At 39.1% G+C, this 18,132-nt stretch overlaps 1 protein-coding gene across 1 annotated transcript in view; it reads left to right on the plus strand.

Annotated features, from left to right (window-relative positions):
* Nucleotides 1-18,132, plus strand: part of Myo1d (myosin ID) — a 280,575-nt gene that overhangs the window by 145,559 nt on the left and 116,884 nt on the right. Inside the window, exon 17 of the mRNA XM_090351261.1 lies at nucleotides 16,704-16,927. Coding sequence (XP_090207387.1) covers nucleotides 16,704-16,927 — 224 coding nt within the window. The remainder of the gene's footprint in view (nucleotides 1-16,703; nucleotides 16,928-18,132) is intronic.

An 18,132-nucleotide genomic window follows, 5' to 3' on the forward strand; every position in this document is an offset into this window, starting at 1 on the left:
TAGATCCATTTATATCCATTGGTCAAAGAATTCACTATCCATGATGTAATAATCCATGAAGATCAAAAGGGAAGAGGTGACTGTTTACCAGACCCCAGCATAACCTAGCACAGAGTTCTTTGTAGGTTAAAATAACTTAAAGCATACTTATGGGGGTGGGGAGAAGGAAGTCCAGAATCAAATATTTAGTAATAAAAGTCGTTTTCTTTTTGGACTATTCCTGAAATTTAAATTCCTAGAAACTCAGTTTCGTGTCTCTTTATTTAGACGACAAATCTTCACAACCATGGGAACTCAGACTCTCTGAACAACTACACCTATGTGGTGTGACTCCAAGGGTCAGTCCATGGAAGTGTGACGAAGCAGCATGGGTTTTCTGTTGCTTTGGAAGGACAGATGCATGCTGGGTTCTCTCTCTAGAAGGGAAACGACTTGAAGTTTCCCCACAGCTAAGCAGCAGTAAGCTACTGCAGTGTCACCTTTGCCTGTGGGCTTGAGTAGCAAGAGTCAGTAATCATCTAACCTGGAGCTGACTCCATGCACATTCCTTGGAATCTGATTTTTGTTATTTTAAGAAACAGTGTGCAACATTTGTGTTTCACTGTTTTCTTTTCCTTCTCATAATAATTGCCTTCTCATAATTATTTTTTTCCTTTTTCTTGTAATTGATCGAGGAATTGTTATCACTCTCAAACACCTAGTCAAGAAAAGCCTAAGATACAATAGCACTTGTGGGCTCCTTCTGTATCTTGGTCACATCAGGAGAGGGAATAAGGATTTGCATGTTGTTCTTGGTTACTTGGTAAGTGACAGCAAGATAGTGACTTTTGTGAGGAAAAAAAATGAGGGAACGTTCATTAAAACTGTAATTGGAATGAGCAGGAAAACACAGATTAAGGTTAGAATCTAACTGAATTTTTTGTACTTAGAACCAGCTCAAGATGAAGATTTTACATTTGTAGTAAACTTCCTTTAACATGAAAAGACTGTTCACTGAACCCAGTATGTCCACTTTCTCGCTGGCCAATTAGTAGCAACTGTCAAATTGATGCTTATTTGTGCTAGGGATCTAAAACCATCACCCTCAGCTTTGCTTTTGAAGTTCTAAGACTCAGAACTACATGACAGTTGCATACACTTTCTTTCTTGAACACTTCAGAATACCTTGGTTCATCTTAGAGCTGTGTGACAAGATGAGGCTATTTGTTTAGGTGAGCTCTGATACCCTATAGTTTCTGAGCCTCACTTGCCTCTCAAACTTCTTGAGGCCTTTCCACAGACAAGAAACTTTCTTTTTTAACTTATAACAAGGATGTTTGTTTTAACTTATCATTAAGATGTTTATTTTATTCAAGACAATAATAATTTATTAACAAATGTGTTTATTATTAAGGCACTCCTTGGAAATAGTGATTAATACCCTAGAAATAATCCTTCATAGAACATACATTCTAGACAAGTAATGAAATAAAGCAGAAGTGAGTAATCAGGAAGAAAGGAAGGCTTCTTTGGCAGTCATTGAGGAACAGGGCAATGTATTTTAAAGATAAAATTGTATGGAAGAGTTCTCTGAGGAGATTCTGTGGACTTGAGATTTACAGAGGAAAGAGGTTTAAAGCCAGGGTAATGCTCAAGCAAAGAGGATGTGAAAAAGCAGGACCTGACCATTTGAAGGCCTTTTAAGCACATCATATGTATCTGTTTTTCTACCATACTTGATGTTATTGCATGTCTGTTTCCTCAAGGCTCATTGCAGCAAGATCTGTGCAGTACAAGATCTCAGCTGGAGATGGACTTGGTTGGGATTTTCTAGGAAAACACTTGGAGGGTAGCTATAGAAGAGTACCATGAGGACTGGGGGCATGGCCTAGTGGTAGCATGCTCACCTAGCATGCACAAAGCCCTGGGTTGAATTCCTCAGAACCACATACAAAGCCAAAAGTGGTGCTGTAGCTCAAGGAGCAAAAAGTGTCCAAGGACATCGCCTAGGCCCTGAGTTCAAGTCCCAGGACTGGCAAAAAAAAATGAATAAAAAGAGTTCCATGAAATACTGATCACAAACCGGTTGAAATAAATGAGAAAAGATCAAACAGAAGGGTAGATTTTGATTATCTTAAATTTATCTCCATTGTAGGTATACAGAAAAAACTATACATTGCTTTTCCTTTGCATGAAACCATTGAAGGTTTACTATAATTGGCATAGTAAAATTTCTGACAGACTTGTTCTCAAGTAGTATTTATGCATATGCACACACCTTTATATCTGTCTGTGTTTATCTTCTCTGCTTGCTTTCTAGTGACTTCTTACATATCTTATTTCAAAAGCATTTTCTTAACAATTTCTACTATTAACACCTTGTAGCATCCAGGAGGGAGCTGATGTAGATTGAATCTGCTCACAAAAATGTGCATTTTCTCATTATATTCATCAGTGTTAGCTGAAAATTCATTTGTATTTCACAGAAACTAGACCTTTTTCAGGTATCACATGTTAATTATGGATAATATATTAGAATGAGCATAGCACAATGCCATCCATGAAGTGATTATAAAATAAAGGGTCTCTACTTTTTGTGGTTGAGTTCCCAAACTTACCCCCCCAATAGCCTATTATAGCTTGCTTTGTAACAAAATCATAAGATCATTTTATGGGCACACTTGATTTAAATCAAGAAAGGGGACCCTTTTTAAGTATAGCGCAAAAGAATTGAGAGTAGCCAAAATTAGTTGCTGATCCTGCATTTAGAACTTCCTATTCCTCAAATACACCTCTGTGCCATATGTGTTCAGCTGCAAAAACAATACCATTTATACTGACCTAGAGACTAACAGGGATCTACTTTGTGCAATAGGAAGCTTTTCTCTGGAGGCCCTTCTGGTTGTTTTTGTTCTAAATCTGGTTCCCCCTTGTGGTTGCAAGACTAAAGCTAACAATCTCAGCAGCTTTACCTCCTCTGTTCTATTAGCATGTCTACAAGTTCTTGGACAGTCACTCAGAAAAGCAAAAATTTTCTCAGAAACACCAGCAAAATTCTTTTCATGCTTTATTGGCCTAAGTCAGTGATCTATAGCCAAGATAAAACCTCGGAAATCTTTGGAAGTGTAATGGAAGTCTAGCTCATTTTGCATACTAAAATGTATTTATGCCAGGCACCAGTGGCTCACGCCTTGTAATCATAATTACTCAGGAGGCTGAGATCTGAGGATTATGGTTCAAAGCTAGCCTGGGCAGAAACTCCATCAAACTCTTATCTCCAATAAGCTACTCAGAAAGTAGTCAGCATTGTGGCTCAAGTGGTAGAGTGCTTACCTTGAGCAAAAGAAGCTCAGAGACAGCAGCCAGACCCAGAGCAAGGCCTAGGACCAGAGGTGGGGGGGAAGCACTTAAATATTACTATGTAAAATTATAAACATGTGAAGGACAAAAAAAGAAGAAAAAAACAATTTTAAAAGAAATCTAAATAACTAGGTTTTCAAATTTGAATGACACTAAAAGCCATTTAATGATAGCAAAAATATAGTTCATTCTTTTTGCTGGTTCTGGCTTGAACTTAGGGACATGGTGCTGTCACTGAACTTCTTTTACTCAAGGCTAGCATTCTACCACTTAAACTAAAGCTCCATCTCCAGCTTTTTTTTTTTTTTTTTTGGCCAGTCCTGGGCTTGAGCTCAGGGCCTGAGCACTGTCCTTGGACTTTCTCAAGGCTAGAGCTGTAGCACTGAGCTTCAGCACCATTTCTGGCTTTTTTTTCTATGTATGTGGTACCGAGGAATCCAATCCAGGTCTTCGTGCATGCTAGGCAAGTACTCTACCACTTGGCCAAACTCCTGGCCCCAGCTTTTTTGTTTTTAGAGTAATTTATTGAAGATAAAGAATCCTAACAACTTTCCCGACTGCATTGTCTTCAAACTTTGGTCCTCATATCCCAGCCTCCTGAGTAGCTAAGATTAAAGGCAGGAGCCCCTGGCACCTAGCAGTTAATTCTTTTATTAACTGCAGGGATTTTGAAACGAGCTACTTTTGACACTCTAAATGTGTTATATTAGCAATCTTTTTTTCTAGAACTTCCTTATAACTCACTTTTATACTAATTCATGTGTGATGATAATGCTTATTATGTTACTTATAATTTTAGAAATTAGAAACCACCAATAAAATCTCACAATAAGAGATTAGTTAACTGGAAGCCAGGTGTGGTGGCTGTAATCCTAGCTACTCAAGAAGCTGAGATCTGAGAATTTAGATTCAAAGCCAGCCTGGCAACTACAAAGCCATGAGACTCTTAATCTCCAGTTAATCACTAGAAAATGGGAAGTGGGGCTGTGGTTCCAGGGGCAGGGTGGTAGCCTTGAGCTGAAGAGCTTAGGGATAGCACCCAGGCCCAGAGTTCAAGCCCCATGACCCACAAAAGAAAAAAAAAGAGATTAGTTAACTTGTATGCGCCAGACTGAATACTATGGAGCAATTTAGGATCTCACTACACAATGATGTTAGAGCACATGAAGAAATAAAAGTCATGGCAGAACATTTTATGAGTACTGTATGGCTTTAGTTTTACATAAAAGATGTACATATATATCATATAATCAGCAAAAAGCAGGGCTGGAAGTGAGATTCAAGGGGTAGAGCACTGGCCAATGGAATGATTTGAATTGATTTCAAACCTTAGTACCACCAAGACTAATAACAAATTCTGAGCTGAGTACTGTTGGCTCATGCCAATCATCCTAACAACTTGATGGTCTAAGATTGGGACAATTGGCTCAAGGTCAGCTGCTGCAGAAATGCTCTTGAGCCAGCATGGTGGTTCATGTCTGTAATCCTAGCTACTCAGGAGACTGAGATCTGAGGCTCAAGGTGCAAAGCCAGCCCAGGCACTACAAAGCTATGAAACTCTTATCTCTAATTAACCTCTAGAAAATGGGAAGTGGGGCTGTGGTTCCAGGGACAGGGCAGTAGCCTTGAGCTGAAGAGCTCAGGGACAGTGCCCAAGCCCAGAGTTCAAGCCCCATGACCCCCCCAAAAATGCTCTTGAAACTCTCTCTTAACCCAAAACTGGATTTTGTAGTGTGCATTTTTCATCTCAAGCTACATGGAAGGCTGAGATTTAGGGGATCATAGATTCAGTCCAGCCAAGCAAAAAAAAAAATCCACAAGATGCCACTTCCATGGAAGGGAGCCTGACAATAAAATACATTCATTCAAAAGTGACTGGAAGCCTAAAGTAGACAGATCACATGCTCAGGTGCACACCCAGGCAGGAAGTAAGACTTCACCCTAAAAATAGTAAGTAGAAAATAAGGCTGGAAGTGTGACTCAGTGGTAACACACCAGCCAAAAAGAAATAAAATAATTTCTGTAAGTCAGCTTACCATAAATAATTTCAAAATATTCACTAGAAAAAGGATATTTAAAATATTAATGGCAAACCCAGGCACTGGTGGCTTCCACCTGGAATCCTAGCATCTCAGAAGGCTGAGATCTGAGGAGGTTTAAAGTCAGCCCCAGCAGGAAAGTGCGTGAGACTGATTTCCAGTTAACCACGAGAAAATCAGAAGTAGCACTGGGGTGCAGAGTGGTAGAGTGCTAGCCTTTGCAAAAAAGAGTTCAGGAACAATGCCCGTGACTGACCAGAAAATAAATTAGCAGTAATATGTCGTTTGAAAAATTAATCCTATTTCTAGTCACATTCTTTTTAAATATATTCTTGTTACACAATCAAAGAAATCTCAATTTTCAAATACTGTGTTACAAAATATTTCTTTGGACAGAAATAGATGAGCTTATAGGACTTCTCAGATCTACAAGAACAAGGTTGTATTTCTGATAGTACTTTTAGTAATAAAGGACAGTTATAGCTGTGTGAGCAAACATAAAACCTCAGCATCATAGAGGAAAATCCAGTATCTCCATTATCTACATTTTGTAGAATAGCAACATTTATTAACACCATGTTGTCCTAGTACGAGTTACTGATTACTCTGATTATTCTGATTAATTCAGGTACTTGTTGGTACAATAAGCCATGTAGCCGGGAGTCTGGCCTAGTGGTAGCGTGCTTGCCTAACATGCATATAGACCCAGGTTTGAGTCCTTGGTACCACATACATAGGAAAAGCCAAAGTGGTGCTGTGGCTCAAGTGGTAGGGCTCTAGTCTTGAGAAAACCCAAGGATGTGCTCATACCCTGAGTTCAAGCTCCAGGACTGGCAAAAAAAAACAAGCCATGTACCCCAACAATAAAGTTGTATTACCCCTGAGCACTGTCTTTATTGTTGTCTTGTAATTGAGTTATGACCAGTGTTGGTTTTCATTGGATCTCGCTGTAAACTTGCACTGTCAAACTATCTGTTCAGAGTAAGAGTACATTTGTTTATCCTGTCATTCCCTTTTCTTTTTACAATCTAAGAAACAAGAATGCAAAGAGAAACAAATAACGAACCAATCTTTTCTAGATTATTCCCTTCCCCTAAGATTCTGCTTCTAGGAATGCATGTTACCCTGCATCACTGACATATCCAGCACTAGTAACTGAAGGCTGGGGTTCATGCTGCGATGCAGGGCTATACTGAGGAGTATTGTGTCAACAAAAAACTTGTGACTCAATCCTTCATTGCCTACAGACAGCCTATCTACTAACAAGAACTGCTAGTGTGAATTGTGCTCTTCTGTAGAAGCAGGGCTCGTAGGGATGGAAAATGACTGTTTCCCAAACCAATCATTTGTCAGCAAAGATACATTATGGCATAATGTAAAGAAGCTGTCTCAAATGTATTTCCTGCTTTTTATGATGAATTACGGCTAAGAGAAACTTAACAGCACAGAACAAACATATGTCAAGAATAAGTGGTTATAAAGTGCCCATTCTTCATGTCATTTCAGATCTCTATCTCAAGGTATGGCACACAGTAGTGAAGGCATTTGCTCTGCCTTCTCATAGGAGTAATAACAATCATCAAACAAACATCAGAGACAGTGCCTATCAAGCCCATGTGGGCTCTGTGCATCAGAACCTTTGAGATAACATAAAAATAAACATTTCAATCTGCATAGGTAGTGTATTACAATGCTGGCATATACTCTTATAAATCATCCTGCGTATCATCCTTAGTTTACAGGTGAAGCTGCAAAGTTCAGCTTTCCCAGTTCTCCAGTAGCTGATGGGAAATGGAAGCCTCACCCTGAATAGCAGTGCTAGTCAAGGATCCCCTAGCAGTGCTGGACTTCATTGCCACAGCCTCATCCTGGGGCCTAGGAATTCAGCCTATGAGGACATTGGCTTTCTTGTAGCCTGTGACCAGGTCTTTCTTGTTAGGGTAACTGTTGTAGTTAGTCATGCTTCCTATTCATTTCTTAGGATACTCATTGTATCCTCTGTACAAACCATGTACAGTAGATATTTGATGAATGCTTATAGAAAAGAAAAAAAACTTGTAAGTGTATCCCTCATTCAGTGATGTCTTGAATTGAAACAAAACTGAAAAGGGAGGAACTGGGAGCATAGCCTGGTAGTAGAGTGCTCGCCTCACATGCACAAAACCCTGGGTTTGAGTTCTTGGAACCATACCAAAAAAAGCCAGAAGTGGTACTATGGCTCAAGTGGCAGAGTGCTAACCTTGAGCAAAAGTGTCCAAGGACAGTGCCCAGGCCCTGAGTTCAAGCCCCAGGACTGGAAAAAAAAAACTGAAAAAGGAAATAAATTCAAATTGCAAGGTTTTTTAAAAGAACAACAGATACTTTCAAACTAAAAATTTACATAAAACTATCTGGCAAATGTAATGTAGCCCTTCTATTAATTACAATAAAAATATATGGAAAAAAACTGATGCTTGATGGAAATTTATGACATGTCATGTCAAAAATGTTCTTACAAAAAAATAGCCATAAATGATGGTACACTCCTGTAATCGTCATGCATGCATACATGTGTGTACATATGTATGTGTATGTACATACATATATGTAGATAAGCATTTAAAGTATCATTGGGCCTTTACACTATCTTTTATGTACTGTAATATCATTCCATATTAATGTTAGCTTTTTTCATGAGCATGAAATAAAAATATCTCAGCTATCAGTAAGTCTAATTATTTTGTATTGTTGAGACTGGAATCATGTTTTCATCCATCAAAACTGTTTTCACCCAACAGTGGTTTTACTCTCCTCTAGGAAATATGACTATGTTGCATGTTCATGTAATTTTTTATAACTGTCAATTAGAAGGTAGAGATTTTTTTCTTTGTAATCTGAGTGAGATCAAATTTCTTAAAGTATATAGGTTAACAACGAATTATGCTCTACTTTTGGTAAGAGCCATAACTACAGTGTTAAAAAAAAATTCATCTCTGTAGTCACATCTCTATCCCCTGTTAATAAGATATCTACAAAACTAAAATTAGGCCATTACTTCTAAAAAAAAGATAGTACTCAAAGCTTTGTGCTTTGGGTAATTGTCTCTACATGAATAATATAGTAGAGAAACTATGTTATTAACTTCCTGTTATGTCAAAAAAAATTGGTCAAAAGGAACAAAAGGCACATGGTATCCTTAATCCAAACAGTACAAGAGCGATGACTCAATATTTTCATAACCAATGCTATGGACATGGTATTAGAAATATAAACACAACTGTTTAGGCATAAAAATTTATGACTATATACATAATGTTTTATTATATAGATTAATATGTATCTATGACATACAAACCCTCAGCCTAATTTTAATTATGTTCTAAAATCTAAGTGCCAGTGATTGTATATAGAGATTCCCTTCTTGAATACTCATTTGTTAAACACATCATTTGAAATATGATGTAAAAAATCAATGTTAATAAATTCTTTAATTAAAAAAAGACAAAAAAAATTTGGTCAGTCTTGAGGCTTGAACTTGGGGCTTAGGCACTGACTCTGAGCTCTTTTGCTCAAGGCTAAAACTCTACTACTTTGAACAACAGCACAACTCCTACTGTTAATTATTATGGTAATCCTAGGTTTCTTGTTCAGACAAAAAAAATCAAATAATAAGCGTTGCATTATTTGTAATAGGCTCCTTACAGCATGGTGCCTTCAGGAAATTCAGTGATCAATTATTAGAACTAGTGCAGGCTGAGATTCAGTTTCATTATTTGCTGTATGAACCAGAGTATATAATCCATTGGACTCTAGATTCTCCCATGTAAAATGATCAAGACACATCTGCCTGGCTGTACCATCAAGAGAATTATATATTGTAGGATGTACGGATCACCTGGTACTCCCTCCCCTTTTCTTTTCCAAATCAGTCAGCTGCTGCACTGTTAGTTCTTCTCTTTATGCAAAACCGGGAATAAGTAAGGAGAACATGGTGAGTTAGATCATCCAGTATAAAAGTTAAGGAAGTGTAAAAAATAGGATAGATTATATTTGTGTAATATTTTTAAAAAATCAGTGCAAAAAATTCTGTGGATGGCCGAGCTCTTGTGGCTCGTACTGTAATCCTAGACACTCCAGAGGCTGCAGTCAGAGGACCCCTGTTCAGAGCCAGCTAGGGCAGGAAAGTCAGTGAGACTTTTACATCAATTAACCACCAAAAAACTAGAAGGGGAGTTGTGGTTCAGATAATAGATGCTGTACTTGAGCAAAAGAAGCTCCAAGCCCTAAGTTCACACACACACACACACAATTCTGTTATGAATAAAAGTTCATTTTAAATAAAGATGAGAACCAAATAATTGATTTTTTTCTTTATTCATAAGGTTCTTGGCACTCACTTTATATGTAATTCCAGAGTGGGTTAGCATTCTTTACCACATTTCCAACCTGCTTAACTGGCATAGTTTTATTTTACATTCTCAAAAAAATGCTTTTATTTTCAACATATATACCCACCAGTATTTATAAAGTATAAACATACTTGCTGATTGACTAAAGATTTGATTATTTCATTGTTTCTTAGATTTTTCTCTAGGTCATCTCAATGTTATTCATCTATAAAACTAAGGAATTTCATGTGAGAGTTATGCTTTAAAAAAAAAAATGGGCTGGAAGTTTTATCTGGTGGTAGAGTGCTTGCCTAGCCTGCACAAAAACCAGGGTTCAATTTCTTGGTACCACATACACAGAAAAAAGCCAGAACTGCTGCTATGACCTAAATGATAGATCTCTAGCCTTGAGAAAACCCAAAGACAGTGCTTAGGGCCAGACCCCAAGCCCAGGACTGAAAAAAAAAAAAAAACCTATAGAGTCGGGCATGATGGTTCATGCCTATAATCCTAGCTACTCTGCAGGCTGAGATCTGAGGATGATGGTTCAAAGCCAGCCCAGGCACTAAGTGGAGATTCTTATCTCCAATTAAGCACCAGAAAACCAAGAGTGGAACTGTGGCTCAAGGGGTAGGGCAGTAGCCTTGAGCTGAAGAGTTCAGGGACATTGCCCAGGCCCAGAATTCAAGTCCCATGACTGATCAATTATAAAAGGTGGGGGTGGGGAAATGAGGACAAAAACATGAGAAGGGGTATCAATGTATGTGAAGTAATGCACCTTCTATCTGGTGCATATAACTGTAACCCCTCTATTAATTACAATAGAAAAATAGAAAGAAAAAAACCCTATATCCACTAGATATTGTTTTTACCATGGGCACTCACAGATCTTTAATCATCTGTACCTTATCTCATAGACATGCTTGAGAGGAAGAGGAACAATAGGAATAGTTTTTGTATTTGGATCTTATTTCAAAATAACTCTTAGAAGGGCCTACGGCTCTATTAATCATTATAAATAGCCCAAATTGGATGCAACTTTTATATTCTAAATTTGATGGGGTATGTGGCTATCAAAGATAAACTGTTTTGCGATTTTCTCAAGAGTTCAGCCTCCTGTTTAAACTCTCCTTATCCCCACCACTATCCTTTTTAATAAACATATGTTGTCAAGAACACTGCCAAAATAACTACATGGGAAATTTAAGGGTAGAAACTGATAAAGAGACACATCTAAAAACTGTCCTAAAACAAAAGAGCCTAGGAAGCTGAAATTTTGAGGCATTCCATTTTTTAAGAAAAGAATATTAAGGGGGAGAGGGAAGGGGGAAATTGAGGGGGCTAACAGTATTCAACAAGAACTGTACTAATTACCTTATGGATATAACTTTAACCCCTCTGTACATTACCTTGACAGTAAATTTTTTTCTAAAAAAATTGTCAATTCTCAGTACTACAGAGCTGTGAGGGAATGATTTGTACTGACAAAACAGAGCCCAACACCAGTGACTACAAACAAAACCCATGGGGACCAGTGGGGTGTAGAGAAAAAGAAAAGCCAGCCTGTGTTTGATTCTAAGACTAAATCGAAGATTCACAGTGAATCTGTAATGACTGCCAGATGGTGCTTTGAAACTCCTGACCACTGAGGAAATACGTACCAAAAGAAAGAAAAAATACAGCAGAATTAAGATGGTATAAAACATCTGGCTAAACGTGACAGTTATGTTTATATCCATTCCCAGCACCCCCAAAAGAGCAGTAAGGGGACAAAAATTAGGAAAAGCCACAAGGGCAAGAGAAGTGTAGTGCAGACCACAGTGAACAAGAGACAGCAGTGTATCTCTGGAAGTGAACAATGCCAGCTCCCCCAAGCATCTGGAAGCAGTACCTGAAATTGGGTGCCTGGAAAACATAAGCAGAGTCAAGCCAGGAATATGATGATTCAGGCAAGTGAAGGACCAGGAGGTCTGTAGAGGGATAAGGAGCACAGCTGAAGGAAGAAGGAAATTTAAAATCTGTATAAAGAGGACTAAATTCCCAGGTCTCCTCTAAGATCTCACACAGCTGAGTGACTACTTGACTCTCGTTCTGACAGATGGCACAGTCTACTCTCTGAAGAAAGTAGACTAGAGGTATTAGGGGAGGCATTATTCAAGTGGTAGAGCACCAGTCAAGCAAGCAAGCAAACTGAACGAGAGCAAGGCCCTGTGTTGGCACTCAGCAAGGAGATGTTCAGTGTTACTCCAGTGCTCAATTGCTACCTTCGTGGTCCCATCTGAGCCATTTGCATCTTCTGTTCTGTCTGAGAAAAGGCTCCTGGCCTGTCTTATGTTGGTCTACTCTCTACTACATCCTGTGCTTCAGCTTTACCAGCCCCTCTGAGCTCCCTTGGTGCTTGATGAACCCCTCAGGCTTGTGCAAGTAAGTATTAGGCATTTGTTTATGGAATAGGACATGCATTTACTACTTTCTGGGCACTTTCATCAGCCACATTCCTCTTAAGAGCTCTGTATGGCTCTTGGAAAAAACCCACAGCTTTGACCAAAGAGGGAACTGGAAAACTCTGTCATTCTCCTTCCAGTCCCATCAACACTTTTTTGGTGGGAGAATCAGCAGAACCCTTCCCTCACATAGGCGCACAATCTTTCATAGGAATATAAACTATTTTCCTTTTAATCTGATGTAGGGAAAAATACACAGCCCATCTTTTCCCCATTTTCTTCTGCAGTTTTCTGTTGCTGTATTTTTTTTTCTCTGATGTTAAAAAATAAATGAAGCCTGGGGGGATTTCAATAAAGTTGGTGATACAGCTGCAGGCTCAGAATTGATTTCCTAAAAAATTGGGATGAGTTTAAAAGATATCAAATGTAAAACAACAAAGAACATGCTATCTACCCTGAAACCAAACAAATGTTCAGTTTCATGCTATAAATTTTGAGAAGGGTCATCTAGAAAATAGAAACTTGGACTGAATTGCCAAGTCAATATATTCAAAGTGAAAAATGGAACATAGGAAGTACAAAGAAGGAATTCTGAAAAGACTTACTGCTTTTGAAGGGTTAGGATTTAGTATGATGGCACTATCCGAAAGCCCAAAACACCCACCACTTTGCTGGGGAACCTTTCTTTCATCAAGACAACTTCTTCCCTAGGCAAGAAGTGTAAGGGACCTGGAGCGTGGCCTAGTGGCAGAGTGCTTACCTAGCAGGCACGAAGACTCAGGTTCGATTCCTTGGTACCATATATATAGAAAAATCTGGAAGTGGTGCTGTGGCTCACATGGCAGAATGTTAGACTTGCACAAAAATTGTCCAAGGACAGTGCTCAGTCCCTGGGCTCAAGCCCCAGTACTGGAAAAAAAGAAGTGTCAGCAAGGTTTACCATCTTCCTTGCCTCTGATATGTGGACAGGTGAGCAATAAATAATAGAAACATTTGTTAACAATAACTATTGCATCAATTTAGGGGTCAGAGGAGTGGCTTGATTAAGAGAGTGTTACCAGTGAGTGAATGTTTCAGGTGCTGAGTTGAGTCAGGTCTCAGACCCAAAAATGAAATGGCACCAGTGGCTCATGCCTGTAATCCTACCTACACAGGAGGCTGAGATCTAAGGATCGCAGTTTGAAGCCAGTCCAGGCAGGAAAATCCATGAGACTTTTCCAGTTAATCATAGAAAAACCCAGAAGTGGTGCTGTGGCTCAAAGTGGTAGTGTTAGGCTTGAAAGAGCCCAGGAACAGTTCCTAGGCCCAGAATTCAAGCCCCAGGGCTGGCCAAAAAAAAAAAAAGAAAGAAAAAAAAAGAAAAGGTCTACCAGATGTGGATAAGGGAATACTAAGCCTAAACAAAAAGAACTCCTAGACTCCGTGAATTATTACCATCATTAGAATTAAGGTAAAACCTAGCAGCAGTGACACAAAACCCCACCTCCTTTTCTGTTCTCTTGAGCAGCTGGAAGACTAGATTTGGCATTCAAACTGTGGCTCATCAGTCCATCTTACAGATGGAAAAACAGAACTAGTCCCAGTCAAACACTACTTGGGGACAAATTTTAGATTGAGAAAGAATGGTTCATATTCACTAAAGAATCGCTGGGGTTAGACTGAGACTAAAATTTGGCAAAAACTAGCATGAGATATGCTATAAAGTAAAGCAAGTTTTTAAAAAACCTTCACTTGTAGTTTTTTAATATGAATAAACGTGTACATGATAAATGAACAGTAGTCCTACTTTTTAAAAAGTACATAATGAACCAAACATGATACATGTAATACATGTATTCACATATATATAATGTTACATATAATTGCATGTAATAAAAAACATACATACAATATTATATAACTATAAATGTACATGTAATAAAATGTAACATAATTGTACATCTAATGTATAACATAAATATGATAAAAATATAGTAATCTATATGTTATATACAAGTATACAATAGTATATTCAATATATTATCATTGATATATGTAATAATGTAAATAGTATAGACTTTTTTGGAACAGTCGTGAAACAGGGTTTGATTGTGTAAACAAATTGGCTACATGGTTTTTCTAATTTTTTTACCTGAGCCTGCCTAGACTGAAATTTCCTATTTATGCATTATAGGCATGAGCCACCAGTACCCAACAACTTAAACTTTTGTATGTGATTATTAGGACGACAGAAGTTAAAATGACAGTAAAAATGCTGAATCTCCACTTTCTGTAGTTTTGGTGGTTTTCTAAGTATTGAACCAGGAAATAACAGTATATGTGTATTACTTATAAATATGACAGCAAATGCCAAAAGTCCCATCTAAAATAACCTTGTAAAGAATGAGACTGAGAGGCCCGGAGTTTGGCCTAGTGGTTAAAGTGCTTGCCTAGCATGCATGAAGACCCGGGTTTGATTCCTCGGTACCACATACATAGGAAAAAAAAAAAAGCCGAAAGTGGTGCTGGGGCTCAAGTGGTAGAGCTCTAGCCTTGAGAAAGACCAAGGACAGTGCTCAGGCCCTGAGCTCAAGCCCAGGACTGGCAAAAAAAAAAAAAAAAAAGAATGAGACTGAGAGAGGTGAGGTAGGTTAAGTGGGTGAATGAAAGACTACTGTCTTCTTATGAGTACTTTTGTTCTATTTGGTTTTTTCAACAACACAAAACCTAAATAAACCAACAATACAGAAGTTAGACCATCCTCAAAAAGCACTTAGAAAATGTTTTGTGAAGAATCATTAGATTTTACCCAAGTGAGACAGGAGTAGCTCACACAATCCTAGCTAGCTACCGAGGAGATGAAGACCTAGAGAATTACAGTTAAAAGGAAAAAATGTCCATGAGACTATATCTCCAGAGATACTGGCAAAAAGCCAGGCTAGAGGCATAGTTCACATAGTAGAGCACCAGCTTTGAGCAAGAAAGCTGAGTTCAAGCCCTGGCATCAGGGGAGAAAAAAAAATTATCCCCAAATCTTAAGTGAAACCAAAACACAATTCTATCCTCTTACTGCATTCTTTCTGTTTTTCAAGATACTGAAAGCCAGGCGCAGTGGCTTACACCTGTAATCCTAGCTACTCAGGAGGCTGAGATCTAAGGATCAAGGTTTAAAGCCAGCCTGGCACAAAAGGACCAGAGACTCTATCTCCAATTAACCTCTAGAAAACAGGAAGTAGGGCTTAGCTCAAGGGTAGGGCTGTAGCCTTGAGCTGAAGAGCTCAGAAACAGTGCCCAGGCCCAGAGTTCAAGTCTCATGACCCATAAAAAAAAAAAAAGAATAAAAGATGCTGAAAGGGGTGGCCTTTATTTTAGCACTTGGGTGAGGGCATAGCCCACCCATCTGCATATTCAGAGCCACTGTGACCAAAAGGCTGCAGTGCTGATGCCTCCTGAGGTAAGGTAATTTCTAAAGAACTCACTGTCTTTTGGGTCCTTATGGATAATTTGGCTCTGGATGCCCATCACAAATTACTCATCTGCCATATCTTCCTTGTGCGTTGCAGTTTTTCTTGACCCATGGGAATCTTTTCCCATGTCATATTCAAACAAACCTATAGGCCCTGTGTCACAGGCTGGAAGGACAACATGACGAGCACATGGTGTCCATGTGAAGTCTGAGGGAGGACTAACTCCAAACAGCTGAACAAAGGAAGCAGTTCACGAGTTCCTCAAAGGAGACTGATAGGCACAAATGAGGATTTAAGGAAAAATGAAGCCTAACAACATCTGCAAAATTCATACTTTGGGCTTTGCATTAGAGATTGGAAATCGTGGTTCTTGCAGGTCAGGGACAAAGGAGGAAAAGAATATAACAGCCAAGCTGAGAAATGGCATGCATATTTAAGTACAGCAGTAAATAGAGGCTGGAACATAATGGAGGTGCTGTTTACCAAAGAAAACAGTAGTTTGGGGTCACAGAGCCTGTGCATCAGAAAGGGCTTGTATTGGAAATATTGTAGAAAGAAGGTAGATTTGGGGAATAAGAGGATATGGGGCCAGAGATGAACTGAAGGTCGCATCAGATTCAGTACATATACACATGGATACATACATATGCATGTATCTTGAAGCTTGTATTAAGACTTTATATGTCTTTTATATGGTCCACAGGTTGTGCACAAATCAGTTTGCAAATCCAGAGTTACATATTAATGGCTACAGCATCAAATCTGTATGGGGCTTGGTTTCACAAGAGAACTTGGCATGCTTAACTGCATTTGGCTCTGACTCTTCTTGCTTCCCTTCAGCTTTCCTGAAATCTTGACCTGCAGATACTTGCATTGTGGGCATTCTTAATTCTGTTACAATTAAGTTACCATAAGACCAGCATGCACTCCCAACTAGACACTTGGAGGAAGAGCAGGCACAATCGTGAATCCCTGTGCCCTCTGTTGGTAGCACAGAAAAACACATATGTTGACTCTGGCAGGTCCTCTTGTCTGTGAACAACGTTTGTCCTTTCTTCTGTTCTGAAGGTATGGCGGGGCACCCTAGCTCGCATGCGATACAAGAGAACCAAGGCCGCTCTGACAATAATCAGGTACTACCGGTGCTACAAAGTGAAGTCATACATCCAGGAGGTGGCCAGACGTTTCCACGGGATCCAGACCATGAGAGACTACGGGAAGCATGTGAAGTGGCCAACTCCTCCAAAAGTTCTGCGCCGATTTGAGGAGGCCCTGCAGGCGATTTTTAGTAGGTAAGAACTTGTTGGTAAGTGCCATCTTCATTTCTGGCAATACACTTCACATAAGTCATAATTCCTGCACCAGGATGTTGGCTGTAAAGATAGGCCCTGAGTTCAAACCCCAGAGGAAGGAAAAGAGTTACTCAATATCTTTTTTTTTTTTTTAAGAACACTGTGAGACATGGTGGTACACACCTGTAATCTCAGCACATAGGAGGCTGAGTCAAGAAGGTTAAAAGTTCCAGGACAGCATGGCTACAGAGTGAGACCCCGTCTTAAAAAACAGAGTCGGACACTGGTGGCTCACACCTGTAATCCTAGCTACTCAGGTGGCTGAGATCTGAGGATTGAGGTTCAAAGCCAGCCCTGGCACAAAAGTCCATGAGACTCTTATCTCCAATTAACCATCATAAAACTGGAAGTGGCGCTGTGGCCCAAGTGGTAGAGTGCCAGCCTTGAGCTGAAGTGCTCAGAGACAGCACCCTCGCCCAGAGTTCAAGTCCCATGACCAAGAACAACAACAAAAACAACATAATTAGATGTTACCTTTGTTAGATTTTTTTCTCATATGCATGATAAAGAAAAAAATAAAAAATGATTCCTCATAAAAAGATCGACAAAGGTGGGCGCTATGGCATATGCCTGTAATCCTAGCTACTCAGGAGGCTGAGATCTGAGGATCATAGTTTAAAGCCAGCCAGGCACTAAAGTCCATGAGACTCTTATCTCCAATTAACCTCTACAAAATGGGAAGTGGCACTGTGGCTCAAGGGTGGTAACCTTGAGCTGAAGAGCTCAGGGACAATGCCCAGGCCCAGAGTTCAAGCCTCACAACCACTACCACCACCACCACCAATAACACCGAAAGATCAGCAACAATAACAGCCAACAAAAAAAAGGCGAATATAGAACTATTAAAAGCAGAAGCATCTCAAGCCGCCATTTGCAGATATAGTATCATCACTGTTCATTTTCAGTCTTGGCAGGCTTTTTATGTGCAGCTAAAAGTTTTTTCATGAATGGTATCATTGGCAATGTGTACTTTTACATAATTTAAATTAAATGCAGGCTCACTGATTTTTAAATAAAATATGTAGACTATAAAGTTAAAACTCTCCACATTGCTTTGTCTCCCTTGAAATAACCACTCTTTAGCAATTAGCAAATATTATTCTAAACCTTTATGTACTTGTGAATATACACATAGATTGCATGAG

Source organism: Megascapheus bottae, chromosome 17, assembly GCF_031878675.1.
Source record: "Megascapheus bottae isolate mThoBot1 chromosome 17, mThoBot2.hap1, whole genome shotgun sequence".
NCBI lineage: Eukaryota > Metazoa > Chordata > Mammalia > Rodentia > Geomyidae > Megascapheus > Megascapheus bottae.